Raw genomic sequence first — 14,908 nt, 5'->3', positions numbered from 1 at the left:
CAGAAAGTCTGAATTTTTAAATCAAATAAGTTATTATGTTTCCAGGAGTGATTATTCATGTTTTTGAGACTTTACAAACATTTCATCAGAAATTTGCATAATTAATTCTGATTGAAAGTAACGTCCAGCATCATCCAAACACTTTCAGTCATGTTAGAATAAAATGATCCATTATAAATGTTGAATCTATGTACTGATGATCATCGTCCCATGTGTGTCAAACATGTTGAGTGATCCAAACATCATCTGCAGCCTGAAACTGAACTTTTGATCAGATTTTAGGAGTGAACACACTTAACTGCATAGAGAGCTATAGGATGCTCCCTTGCTCCCTATTTAGTGCATAACTTAACCTCAAGTGTGCTGTCTGTCTGCACTGGTCTCAGAACAGTTATAGGAGAGCTATAGGATGCTCCCTTGCTCCCTATTTAGTGCATGACTTAACCTCCAGTGTGCTGTCTGTCTGCACTGGTCTCAGAACAGTTATAGGAGAGCTTTAGGATGCTCCCTTGCTCCCTATTTAGTGCATGACTTAACCTTCAGTGTGCTGTCTGTCTGCACTGGTCTCAGAACAGTTATAGGAGAGCTATAGGATGCTCCCTTGCTCCCTATTTAGTGCATGACTTAACCTCCAGTGTGCTGTCTGTCTGCACTGGTCTCAGAACAGTTATAGGAGAGCTATAGGATGCTCCCTTGCTCCCTATTTAGTGCATAACTTAACCTCCAGTGTGCTGTCTGTCTGCACTGGTCTCAGAACAGTTATAGGAGAGATATAGGATGCTCCCTTGCTCCCTATTTAGTGCATAACTTAACCTCCAGTGTGCTGTCTGTCTGCACTGGTCTCAGAACAGTTATAGGAGAGCTATAGGATGCTCCCTTGCTCCCTATTTAGTGCATGACTTAACCTCCAGTGTGCTGTCTTTTTGCACTGGTCTCAGAACAGTTATAGGAGAGCTTTAGGATGCTCCCTTGCTCCCTATTTAGTGCATGACTTAACCTTCAGTGTGCTGTCTGTCTGCACTGGTCTCAGAACAGTTATAGGAGAGCTATAGGATGCTCCCTTGCTCCCTATTTAGTGCATGACTTAACCTCCAGTGTGCTGTCTGTCTGCACTGGTCTCAGAACAGTTATAGGAGAGCTATAGGATGCTCCCTTGCTCCCTATTTAGTGCATGACTTAACCTCCAGTGTGCTGTCTGTCTGCACTGGTCTCAGAACAGTTTGAAATGCACCTTATTTTCATCATAACTCCATATAAAGCCCCTGAAAGCAACACTTTTCAGCTCTTGGATGCATCTATCAATTCGCACAGTAAATATAGGATATTTTAAATGAAAATGAGACCTATAGTCCACATACATGGTCATTGTGTTTAACAGAGTGCTGTTTTGCGATAAATTGATGAAATGTTTAAAATGACATATCGAATGAAATTAGCGAGTCTAATCTTTTGACCCAAACAGGTTTAATGTGAAAACTTAATGAGGTTTCTTATCAGATGTAGTTTTGTTGGCGTTTCTCCCAAAGACAAACTCCGCTGAGATCGTTGTCATGTTGTTTTGTCACATGACTCAGTGCGTCGAAATTTAACCCTTCACTGACAGCACAGAGTCAGAGATCAGGTGGTTTAAATTAAATTAAATTATGCACAGCCTATAGCGAAGTCAAAACACACAGTCCACACATCTGGATGCGGGGTCTCAGGAGGCCATTGTATCTCCAGAGGTCTGCTCTAGTCATGTGATTGTGTTTAGCTGCTGAACGTGGTGCTGAATGTCCTTCTGTGCACTGACATCTCACCTCCACTGACAGCAGTTTGGACTGATGGCCACTAGATGACACTGTTTGAGTTTGAATTATGTTCCCCTTCTGTCACTCACTCGACGTTGTGTCGATGTAGTGACACTAGGGGTCGCCCTTGGGAGCGCCAAACACCTCTTATCTTTGAGAAAATGCCAATGAGAACTGGTGAGTGGAATTTGCATGCTACTACCTCGGACATACGGGTATAAAAGGAGCTGGCTTGCAACCACTTATTCAGATTGTTTCTTCTGAGCCAAGTGGTTGTGTTCAGCGAGCCAATCTATTCACCTCTGTGTGCAGTAAGCTTTTGGATTTACACTGCATTGCAGCGGTTTCTCCCCCTCTTGCACCGGTGTTGTGCAGAGAACGCCACTGGGCACTTCAGCAGCTAAGAGTATATTTTCCCTTCTAAAAGAGTAGCACTTACAAAAGCGTCTTTTTCAAGATCCCTTTTCATTTGTGTATTATTCCTGGTTGCAGTCGCTATCTCTCCATATCCGATGGCCACGATCGCTGACTCACGTGTCTGGGTGCTACCCACGAGGAGACATCTTTTCATCGTTCATGTCCATCGTTCATGTCCTCATTGCGAGATAATAACCATGGCAACGTTGCGGTCACAGCATACTTTTGTCAGAGGGAAAGCCACCACAGTGGGGCAGAGTCAGTTAGCACTGGGGTGATTTGGGGACATCAATAGGAGCTTCTCCCCCAAGAGAGTATGAGTTGACGATAGCAGCATTGGAGAGCGGGCTCGTCCAGTCTGACGCGGAAGGCTCGGCTGGGCTCCCGCCCTCCAGTCGCATGCTGACGCGGAGCTGATGGCCATGCTTGCCAAGGTGGCTGTGAGTGTCTAGCTGGAGTGGAATCCTCCACTCCCCCGAACCCTTGTGGCTCGATGATTGGTTCCTGGGGCCAAAGTGCTGCTCACGGCCACGCCCCGCCCCCGTACCTTTCTTCCCGGAGGTGCATGATGAGCTCACGCGATCCTGGTGGGCACTTTTTACTGCCCATACCCGGTTCGCAGGCTCCTTTTCTCTCACTACCCTCGACGGTGGGGTGGGCAGGGGGTACTCTGCGATTCCCCAGGTGGATCAGGCAGTGGTGGTGCACTTGTGCCCGCAGAGCACTGCCACCTGGCGGAGCCGGCGAAGCCCCCGTCCAGGGCTTGTAGGCTTACTTCATAACTGGCGGCTTGGGCCTACGGTACTGCTGGACAGGCCGCCTCTGCCCTGCATGCCATGGCTCTCCTCCCAATATATGACAGTAGGGAGAGGGATTAGTTATTCAAATTACTCTCCAAATTATTAATGACGTGAATTGTTGTCTAGTTCTACTTCTTAGTTGTCAACATTCTTACAAAGGTTCAAGATTTGTATACATTTGTTTAACCAGGTGAGTTCATAAAGAATTTGGTTTTCTATTGTGTAAGCCTAATTCAATGTTTGCATTCATTATTTATTGTTAGAGTCCCGTCTGCCTTATACAACTATAATACTGGCAACACTTATTAATACAATTACTTTACCTTGTCGATCATGTTACATCTCTGTGTTGTCCTCTGGCTCAGGGTTCTCAGCTGACTCATAGAGATCCAGCAAGGCCTCTGCACCTTCAGCGTGTCTATGTTGATCGTCTCTGGACTTCATCCTCTCCTCTCGTATACGCAATGCTTCTGAGATGGGCTTACCTTTCTGATAACCGAGGTTAACTGTAGGAGCCCAGTCTACAGACTCAACATCATTTAAAGCACCAGGGCAGCCTAAAGAGAACAACACTGTAGCAACAAGGCTGCACCCTGCAAAGACTTTGTAGTTAGCTTGTCATGTGATTTCAACATGGCACCCGCTCCATGTCAAATAATGCAGCTTTTGCTGTGCTACTGATATCACTGGAGACTTAATCTCATTTGAACACATTCCTTCAGACATTAGCATTCAGAGGTCTATTTTAATGTTCTCTGTGTGAGAAAATGCCCTTCAGAAAAAGGGTTGGGTTTTTGCATAGAGTCGATCAATGTAAACAAAGCATGTCAATTTCTAAATATTGAAATGGTAAATTTCACAGTAGGCCTATCTCTGATTTTTCTCATTATTTGTAAAAGTGTCTCAAACTCTCTGTTATCTTCTCCGTGTTTCCTGTAGCGCTTCGTAGTTGTTTTAAAGATGACACTGCTTGACTTGATGGTGTTGTGATGTGATGGTTATTTTCACATCCGGAGGTCGTTTGAACAGAGGCAGAAAACTCTCGCAATGTTTCAGATGTGTCAGAACAGTGATTAAAACTGACTGAAACCGCATGTGCATTAAACTGTTTTAACACACTTTTTCCAGGCAATCAGACTCCAGTACTTGAACAGACCTTGGTAAAAATGTAAATGTTTACTAGACTTTCACAGATTTTAATCTCACGTGTTTCCTCTGGATGTCCCTGAGGAGTAAAGATGCTCTTACGGTTGTGTCCACCAGATGTCACTGTCCAGTGTCTCTAGTTATTGAGACTTTTAATGTTTTAATGTTGAATATCATTTGTAGCTCCCCCCAGTAATTTCACGTGCACAAGGATTCTCTGATAACAGCCGATTTATTGACTGGTTCACCATGAGGATAACCATCCAACTCAAGATGCCGTGAGAACTAAATATACAAAAATAAAGTTACAATAAAGAAATCAAACAAATAAATGTTGTCTTTGTAAACTTTCCAAACAGAGTTAAATTCACTTTAACAGAAAACTATAGTCTTTGTATAGATATCACTCTTTTCCACACAGCAACACCATCCACATTTATCACATACAATATAAATGACAAACTTACTTCATTGGCTGCTTATTACCAAAGGAGAACTTAATCTTGCATCATGTGATATCTTCTGTAACTTCAGATGAGTAAATGAACTTAAATACTCTTTAGAAATGTGGAATACAGCTTCAACTGGCCACACAGTAGACAACTTTCTTCCTGAGTCACTCTGTGCTTTTCATAATAAAAGTCTCCACTCAAACAGCTCTTTACAAAGCAGTTTCAAATTAAGAGTCTCTAACAAAATAATTAAATAAACATTGAAATATAAATTGACTTCTCTGTCAGTTACATCATTTAAAGATTGAAAGATAAGTTTGACACTCTTGAAGCAACTGTACAAAACGTTACAGTGTATAAATGTTGTACTAAACTCTTAAAACACTTACAAAACTTTAGAGTTCTTAATAACACAGTAACATGTAGTAAAACAGCCCATTGGAAATAAAGAAGCACACAATTCTCAGTGAAACATGCTTTTTAATCTTCAAGTTGTACCGTTGAATCTGAATGTTCCTGTGAAACACTTTTGAAGTTTCACTTCCCTATTTATAAATCTCTCTCTCTCTCTCTCTCTCTCTCTCTCTCTCTCTCTCTCTCTCTCTCTCTCTCTCTCTCTCTCAGAGATAGTGGAAGAGGTAGCAAGCGTTTATTTCACACACTGAGAGCTTGTGAACTGTGTAAAGGTGATAAAGAAGGACTGAATCTACAAATAACAGAGAAGAATGAACATCATCTTGACTTTCGCTCTGCTGATGATTCCTGGTAAGAATCTGATCATGTTCTGATCCAACAGACACATCACAGAAGAACTAGAACTCATGAGAGGAAATACGCAGTATAAACTGCACACGTTACAGGAAGAGACTCTTTAACTTCAGCAATAATCTTTAATGAACAATAATCTCTGTTCAACATCATAAAGAAGAACGTGTTTTATTAAATGCTGGTTTGTTCTGTCAGGTGCAGTGACCTCCATCAGTGTGACAGGATATTCGGAGGGTGGAGTCATCATCACATGCAAATATGAGATGCAATATAGAACAAATGTGAAGTATTTTTGTAGATGGCAGTGGTCAAGGTGCTCTGACCTCATCAGGGTTGATATTAAAGATGAATGGACACAGCTAGGAAGATTTTTTCTGTATGACAGCACTAGAGCAGCAGTCTTCACAGTGATCATCAGAGATCTGAATGAACAGGATTCTGGAACATACTATTGTGGATTTTATACACCGCTTCATCTATATTCATACACAGAAGTGAATCTGAACGTTAGAGAAGGTGAGTAACTGAAAACCGTCAAACACTGACTGTAATTACTGCATATGTACACCCTTAAAGACCTCATGAAATCAATAACAGGAGAAACATGAGATCCTGACTACAGTTATTGAAGATTACGTCATTTATTTTCATCTCTATATCTGTGTTTGTGTTTAACAGGTGTTCAAAGAAAGACTATAACAGGATATTCAGGAGGAAACATCCTTATAAACTCCAAATATGAGAAGGAACACAAGAACAGTCTGAAATATGTCTGTAAAACAACAACACAACCATGTTTTGATCTGATATACAGTAAGAATATACCAGAATGGAGTCGCAATGACAGCCTGTCTATTCATGATGACACAACTGCAGGTCTCCTGAGAGTGTTTTTCAGAGAACTGAATGTGGAAGATTCTGGAAAATATCTCATTATATTTCTGGTTTCTGAGGAATATAGAGTCTTCTCTGAACTGAACCTGGATGTTAAAGAGGGTGAATCATGTGTCTGTCTTTGCATATTTGGTAGAATTCATAAATATCTCTTTTAATCCTAACAATGATGCGCTTTGTTTAATGTGTAACAGATGATTGTTGTGAGAAGGTCGTCAGTTTATCAGCTCCTTCAGGAGAATCTGTGAACATCAGCTGCAGATATCCACAATCTCACATCAGTGACAGCAAGTTTTTCTGCCGAATATCTGGAGCTGGTACATGTGCTAATGAGACACAAGAGAGACAGTTGCAGCTGTATGATGACAGAGAAGATCATCTCCTGACTGTAACCATCAGTAATGTGACTGATTCAGCAGAATACTGGTGTGGAGTTCAATCTCCTCAATACAAGATCTTCATCACGCGAGTCCAGCTCACGGTTACCGGTGAGTACTGATGATCACTGTGAATCTGGTAACAGGTTGATATATCTTCAGCTAAACTCGGTCTGTGCCTCCTGAAATCTGAAGCAGGAAGTGTTGTTAAACACAAGGGCACATGTGCGCTCCAGTTCCAGGTGAATTGTCCACAGAGGGGCGCCAAAAGCGAGTTGTTTTTAGTTGTAAATGAATGAAGAGGAATGCATATTTGATCACTTCTATGTCCAGAACCGCAACCCTAAACGTAACCATCAGTGCAGTAAAATGTATCTTTAAAACATGCATATGTAGTTGCTCTTAGACGTAATGTACAGATGTAATATGCTCTAACAACGATACTCTACTTTTGCAAACCAATCCCAACATTGATTTCGCAACACGGTTACTTTTGTAACCAACCATTGTGGTGGAACAGTTTCGCTGATCTGGCAACTCATGATTGGTCACTTGTTATTTTCATTCTATTCCTGATTTTGCAAACATGAATTCTGGGTAAGTCAAGTCATTTTTGTTCATATAGCACTTTTCATGACATTCAGAGGTTTATTTTTACACAATGAAAGGGAAGTAATGTTCTCTGTTTGAGAAAATGTTTCAAAAATACAAAATTCATCACCATCATCTGCTTCTTCTGTTTTCTTCAATCAAACTCCACTAATCATCAGTGCCTCCGTTGAAGAGATTATCATCAGGTACCCTGAAGTACACACACATTTACTGTATCTTACATTGAGTTTGACCTGCTCAGAGTGATCCGACTCTTTCAGTGTATGATTATATCATCGTGTGTATTTCCAGACTCGTCTCTGATCATCATTCTGTCTGTTGTTCTGGTTCTGATCTTCATTGGACTTTTATTACTGATCGTGACTCTTTATAAGAGGCATCCGACTCGAGGTGAAGCTCCGTCTACTTCACACAACTCTCAGATTGAATTGTGTTCACAGCACACAGAATTTACTGATGATTGTTTCACATTGACAAACACTCAATGAGATCACTGAGAGACAGTATGTTCATAAAACTATCAGAGAATCAGTGTTAAAATAGAGAGAAATTATAAAGTTATGTAATTGTATTCACGTTGGATATTTGTTTTCCACAGGTGCTGATTCCTCACGCCAAAGAGAAAATGAAACGGTTAGTACAGATCTTTAAAAAAATGTGTTTATTTTTGATCAATAATGGGAATAAATTCAAGAACTCGAGAGCTTCTCTGTATTTTCTGTTTCAATTCTCAGGTTACTCCGACAGCTTGTGATTACGAGGAGATTAAAGACCTCAGACTTCACGATGATTCAGATACAGGAAGATCTGCTGAATGCAATACTGCACAAATACTCACAAACACTTCTGATAATGCTCTTTACTCTACAGATACACTGAACTACGCAGTGGTGAACTTTCAGAAGAAATCTGATGGTGTTGATCGGATCAGTTTTAGTAATAATCAGGATTACAGTGAATATGCAACAGTCAATAAGGCCGCAGTTTGAGGACACCACAACAGAAAATGTTTGTTATAGATTCTCATTGAAAAGGACAAACAGGTGGACATTGTGTATTATTGTAAATATTTATCTGTATTGAAAATATAAAGTTCTTTTAAATGTTTGCTAAGTTCACAATGGCATGCCGCTATACTCTTCTGTCCTTACCAACATCGAGAATTCATGGCAAACTTGCCGCAATTCGCCACTGATCATTTTGACATGCAAATGAGCTTTGAGGTAAACTTGCGGTAAATTGTCGATTATCACCTAAAGTTTGCCGGAGCTTCACCGCTACAGGTGAAGAACTGCAATCTTGTGGATAACATTTGCGGTGAACCACAAGCTCATTTGCACATGAAAGTAACGAGCAGTAAATGTGTGGCAAGTCTGTGGCAAGTTTAGTTTTTTTTGTAAGCTGTGGCTGAAATAGGGGGCAGCTGTGGTTCAGGTGGTAGAGCGGGTCGGCCGCTAATCGCAGGGTTGGCGGTTCGATTCCTGGCCCACATGACTCCACATGCCGAAGTGTCCTTGGGCAAGACACTGAACCCCAAGTTGCTCCCAATGGCAGACTAACACCTTACATGCAGCTCTGCCGCCATTGGTGTGTGAATGTGTGAATGAGATACAGTGTAAAGCGCTTTGAATACCGCTAAGGTTAGCAAGGCGCTATATAAGTGCAGACCATTTACCATGAATAGCAGAGTTGTACATTAGCAATGTTTTGTAAGTTACTCAAAAAAGTAATCCACTACAAATTGCTAAATGCTCCTCTAAAATTGTAATCTGATTATTTCACTGATTACTTTGTTGAAATTTTTTTTTCTCAAATAAAAATTAAGTTTTTCATTGTTGCATAAAATTCATACGATTGTTTCTCGCTCTCAATGACTCGTTAGGGGGCGCATGTCCTTCAGCTGTCAAAAAAACTGAATTTAGGTTTTAAATCCAAAATACATAGTACTTCTTTAGAAATGTGTAACCTAAGTAATGTACTTAAAAAGTATTTAACTTAATTGAAAGACAGTAACTGTAATCTGATTACTATCTGATTACGTTTAAAATGTAATGTCTTACACTAATTCTGACTAAAAAGTAATTTGATGACAGTAAATCATATTTTTTTAGTTGGATTAAGTTGTTAATGCGTATATCAGTCTATGGCTTCTGTTACTGTCTGGATTCTTGACTTCTGGTACCTGTTCAGAATCAGAACCCGATTGTGTGGAGTTCAATCTCCTCAACAATACAAGATCTTCATCACACGAGTCCGGCTCACGGTTACTGGTGAGTACTGATGATGTTCCACTATTTTTACAAATAACTTTAATCTAGAGAGTGTGTCAGCAAACAAGATTTCTGAGTAGAGAATGTGTGAATGAGATCAGCAGCTTTTTGGGTTTGAGAGCGAGGAACTGATGTTGTGAAAGATAACATGTGCTCTACACAGTGAGTAATGACAACATGTCACAACAATGGTTTATTTCCTCTTTCTCAACTAAAAATTCATGAAAGAACACGTTCATCGTCATCATCATCGTCATCATCAGCCTTAGTGCCACAAATCACTGAAGTCGAACGAACTGATTTCTCATTGAATTCATCGGTTACATCCAGAGGTATTGTTGATGTACTACACCAAAACATTTGTGATTTTCAAGATTAACGTTTCCTATACTTCGATGCATTTATTCTACATTTGTTCTGTATTTACAGATTTCTTCATGATTATCAGTTCTGAGCTTTTGATATTGGTTCTGGTTGGTTTGTCATTGTTATTATTACTTGCTATCCGAAAGAAAAGACAGAGTCATGGTAAGTCTGTTCGTGTCTGAATTTTGATTATTTTTCACTCATATTCATGGCAAAAGAGCTTCATCGCCCTCTACTGGCTCCCTGTAGACATGCATGAGAGTCAAAGTGTACAGGCTTGGCCAAAGTATTGGCAGTGACATACAAAGTTTGCAAAGTTTGCTGCTTCAGTATTTGTAGATTATTCTTTCACATGTTTCTATGGTATACTGGAAAACAATGATAAGCGGTTCATGAGTTTTAAAGGCTTTTATTGGCAAAAACACTCAATATATGCAAATAGTCAATATTTACAGTGTTGACCCTTGTTCTTCATAACCTCTGCAATTCACTCTGCCATGCTGGATTTCATATTCTGGGCCAAATCCTGACTGATGGCGATCCATTCATGCTTTATTAGTGCTTGGAGTTGATCACAATTTGTCGGTTTCTGTTTGTCCACTCGACTTTTCAGGATTGACCACAGGTTCTCTATGGGATGAAGATCCAGAGAGTTGCCTGTGCACGGATCCAAAATTTACATTTTTTACATTTACATTTTACATTTTACGCATTTGGCAGACGCTTTTATCCAAAGCGACTTACAGTGCACTTATTATACAGGGACAATCCCCCCAGAGCTACCTGGAGTTAAGTGCCTTGCTCAAGGGCCCAACAGTGGCATCTTGGTGGTGCTGGGGCTTGAACCCCTGACCTTCTGGTCAGTAACCCTGAGCCTCAACCACTGAGCCACCACTGCCTCAAAAATTTAAATGTAATGATCTCTGAGCCACTTCATTATCACTCTTGTCTTGTGACATGGTGCTCCATTATGCTGGAAAATGCACGGATCATCACCAAATTTCTCCTGGGTCGTTGGAAGAAGTTTTGATACCATTCTTTACTCATGGCCGTGTTTTTGGCAGGATTGTGAGCGAGCCCACTCCCTGTGATGAAGAGCAACCCCACACATGGATGGTCTCAGGATGCTTCACTGTTGGCACGACACAGGACTCATGGTAGCGTTCACCTTTTCTTCTCCAGACTATTGATTTTCCAGTTGTTCCAAACAGTCGGAAGGGGGCTTCATCAGAGAAAATAACTTTGCACCAGTCTTCTGCTGTCCAATCCTTGTACATCCTGCAGAATTTCAGTCTGTCCTTGATGTTTTTCTTTGAGAGAAGTGGCTTCTTTGCTGCCCTTCTTCACACCAGGCTATTGTCCAAAAGTCTTCGCCTCACTGTGCATGCAGATGCGCTCACACCAACCTGCTGCCAATCTTGAGCTCTGCACTGGTGGTGCCACGATTCCGTAGCTGAATCCTCAGGAGGAGACGGTCCTGGTGCTGGCTGGACAATCTAAGACATCCTGATGCCTTCTTCACTGCAGTTGAACCTCTCTTCTTGAAGTTCTTGATGATGCGGTAACTGGTTCTTTGTAGGTGTAATATTCTTTGCAGCAACTTCCTTGCATGTGAGGCCATTTTGATGCAAAGTGATGATGGCTGCACGTCTTTCTTTAGAGGTAACCATTGCGAACAAGAACACAATGATTGGAAGCACTTCTTCCCTCCTTTTATAGCAATCAGTCTGCTCTTATAATCCAATCAGAATGATAGAGTGTTGTCACCTGACTAGTGCTCGTTCACACTTTCACAGGTGCTGCTGATATGATTAGTGAAATTATGTTAGCTGGTCATTTTGTGCCAGGGCCAAAAAAACAGTGAAATTTGTTTTTTTGTGATAAAGTTCATTTTTTTGGCCAATGAAGCTTTTAGCAATTATTTAAAATACATCTGATCACTCTGAACAATAATCTAGAAACAATGTGAATCAACAACATAACAACTGAAGAAGAAAAATGTGAGAAACACAACATTTATGTCACTGCCAATACTTTTGGCCACGGCTGTAGATGGTGGTGACACACTGATAAATGACAGAAAGTAGTAAAATTATGACATGTTTGAGACTGATCTGATTCATTTAATTCGTTGTTTTCTTCTCCTGGTCTCCTCCTCCTCTAAAGGGTTTAAGCTGAAGTCTGGAAAGTGGTATGAGGTGAGACATATATTGAACACTTTTATCCAACAGTCTACTTTACATCACGGTAATAAGCCCCAACTATTGAATAGTTCCATTCTTATGTCAACCTGTGTGCCTTAAAAAGGACTTGAATTTTGTATGTTTTCAGGTCTCTTCTGATCCTGAGCACACATACACAAGAACAACTGCAGTCTACACTGCTGTCCACTAACCCAGAAACACATCTGACTAGTCAAACGCTTTTAATTCACATAAAAACTGCAGGTTTCATTTACTGTAAGTTGTGTACAAATGTCCATGAAATTCACAACAGCCAAGTGTGCACATAAGTTTGTTCTTTCCTCTGGTTCTAATGTTGACGCATCTGGATTTTATAAATATAATGTTTCACATGTTTGACAAGTGTGCAGTGCCTGTCACTTTGCTTTGTAGACAATTAATATTGTATTAGGTGTCTTCATGTCTGCAATAAAATAAATGGCATGTTTGTTGTCATAGTCCTGCTGAAACGTGATTTCAGTTTTGTTTGTTCAGGTCCGGCCTAGGCGGTTGCCTAGGGCACAAAATGACATGGGGGTGCCACACAAGTATTTTTATTAGATTTTTGTCAGAAGTGCACCCCCTCATGATGACTATGTGCCCCTCTACATCTGTATTGAGCAAAATGTGCCACTAACATCCTTGCAATACTGATAAATTGTTTCAAGGAAAAACCTTGTGGCCTGGATTTCAAAGTTTTCTTAAAACGTCTGGGATTTGGCTTTGTCTTCATATTGGTGTTCTCTACATTTAGGACTATCATACATTTAGTACATGTGTTCCTGCACATCAGTTTTAAGTGTTTGTGCCTTTATGTGAATATTCTGAAAGAATGCACTCTTTCAAAGTACATAAATATACTTTCTCTATCTCTCACTGGCTTGCACGCCCACTCTCTTTGCGTGTAGTATGTCTGTGTGCGTGAAAAGATAGCAAAATTGCCTTGCAGCTAGAAACATCAAAGTGTGTTCCCCAACTCTGCGAATTATTGAATAGAATAAAATAAATATTTTGAATATTTTGAATGGCATCTGATCTTTTCTGTTTTCATTTTATGGCCATTATTAAACATAAAAACAATGGTACTATTCCTTAATAAGGCTGAAACGATTAGTTGACATTATCAGCAACGTCGACAATAACAAATTATCAACAAAAATGTAATTATCTAATAGTCATTTGATCTCATTTAATGCAACAAGATCATTTGAAACTCTTATGATGACACGTGAGAGCAGCACTGCCACTCATGCTTGATTGAGGAGAGGAAGAAAACACAGCTCACAGTCCAGACAAACTCCAAACATTCAAAACAGCTTCAGGTGATGTAGATTGCAGAGTAGGAGGGAATTATAATACAAAAATACCAAATAAGTAAATACAGAAGAAGTGTCGTCCTGATGTGAAATGAAGTGAAGCCGGATCTTGCAAAAACTTGCTTATCAGAGCGTCTAAAAATGAAACAGCCCAGCGTTGTAGCTTAAATGCATCCTTTATTAAAGTTCAAATAATAAGAAAAGGGTTGTATAAATAAGCACAAACTGGCATTTCTCTGTGCGGTCAGAGCCGCTTGTATGAGTCGCATGAAACACATCACGAGAGATTCTACCTGCTGATGAAACACTCGAACTTTACACCCACTTGCTGTAGCTAGAATATAACGTGATGGCTCGTGACATAGTGAATCATAATAGACTGTATGTCTTGCGGAGTGTAAATTATTGTAATGAAAATCAGCGATATGCAGATCTGTTAAGAAGAGAGTTTGTTTTTTTGGACATAAAGATGGACTGAAGTTAAAAAAAGGTGAGAGAGGTGTAGTCTTAGCCCATTATGTTGAATATAATATTTAATATATATATATATATATATACATCATATTTTTAAATATGAAAGAATCCTTAAAACAAGATACATTTACCTAAGAAGCAGCATATAGGATATTTAGGCTTTCTTTTGAAGAATATTTATTGAATATAAGTATATACTTATATTCAAAATATATTCTCTGAAAGCAAGTCTAAATATCTTATTTAGTCGAATAATCTTTCTAATAATCGTTAGATGTCAATTATCAAAATAATCGTTAGTTGCAGCTCTATTCCTTGAATGTATTAAATACTGTAAATGTCATTGATGACTTTTTCATGAAGAAGTCCAGGTGTGTGCAGTTTTGAAACCACAGATCCTTGATTTTTTTTGCACAAAAATGGACGTCAAAGATCTGCCCAAACGTGGACACACAATGTTGCTGGTGGACACCAATCTAAAGTCTAATTTTTCTGCATTGAGAGCAATCCCATTCACGTATGATGATAAAGTCAAGTCCATACATATTGGGACATCGACACAATTCTATTCTTTTTGGCTCTATACACCACCACAATGGATTTGAAATGAAATGAACAAGATGTGCTTTAACTGCAGATTTTCAGCTTTAATTTGAGGGTATTTACATCCAAATCAGGTGAACGGTGTAGGAATTACAACAGTTTGTATATGTGCCTCCCACTTTTTAACGGACCAAAAGTAATGGGACAGATTAACAATCATAAATCAAACTTTCACTTTTTAATATTTGGTTGCAAATCCTTTGCAGTCAATTACAGCCTGAAGTCTGGAACGCATAGACATCACCAGACGCTGGGTTTCATCCCTGGTGATGCTCTGCCAGGCCTCTACTGCAACTGTCTTCAGTTCCTGCTTGTTCTAGGGACATTTTCCCTTCAGTTTTGTCTTCAGCAAGTGAAATGCATGCTCAATCGGATTCAGGTCAGGTGATTGACTTGGCCAT

General features: G+C 39.9%; 1 protein-coding gene and 1 long non-coding RNA gene across 2 annotated transcripts; both read left to right on the top strand.

Moving 5' to 3' along the window:
• The first annotated feature begins 5,233 nt into the window (after window positions 1-5,233).
• On the top strand, window positions 5,234-9,105 carry LOC127643807 (polymeric immunoglobulin receptor-like). The gene is made up of 8 exons (XM_052126700.1): window positions 5,234-5,370; window positions 5,569-5,889; window positions 6,052-6,369; window positions 6,462-6,755; window positions 7,415-7,441; window positions 7,548-7,646; window positions 7,855-7,889; window positions 7,991-9,105. The coding sequence occupies exons 1-8, from the start codon at window positions 5,331-5,333 to the stop codon at window positions 8,243-8,245; spliced, it is 1,389 nt and encodes a 462-aa protein (XP_051982660.1). The 5' UTR covers window positions 5,234-5,330; the 3' UTR covers window positions 8,246-9,105.
• An 818-nt stretch (window positions 9,106-9,923) lies between these two features.
• LOC127643390 (uncharacterized) lies at window positions 9,924-12,483 on the top strand. Its single transcript, XR_007970506.1, has 3 exons — window positions 9,924-10,054; window positions 12,059-12,090; window positions 12,224-12,483. It is a non-coding gene; the product is annotated as an uncharacterized LOC127643390 (long non-coding RNA).
• Window positions 12,484-14,908: the final 2,425 nt, after the last annotated feature.

The sequence above is a fragment of the Xyrauchen texanus genome, chromosome 5 (genome assembly GCF_025860055.1).
Source record: "Xyrauchen texanus isolate HMW12.3.18 chromosome 5, RBS_HiC_50CHRs, whole genome shotgun sequence".
Taxonomy (NCBI): Eukaryota; Metazoa; Chordata; class Actinopteri; order Cypriniformes; family Catostomidae; genus Xyrauchen; species Xyrauchen texanus.
This window is presented reverse-complemented; position numbering and strand designations above follow the sequence as displayed.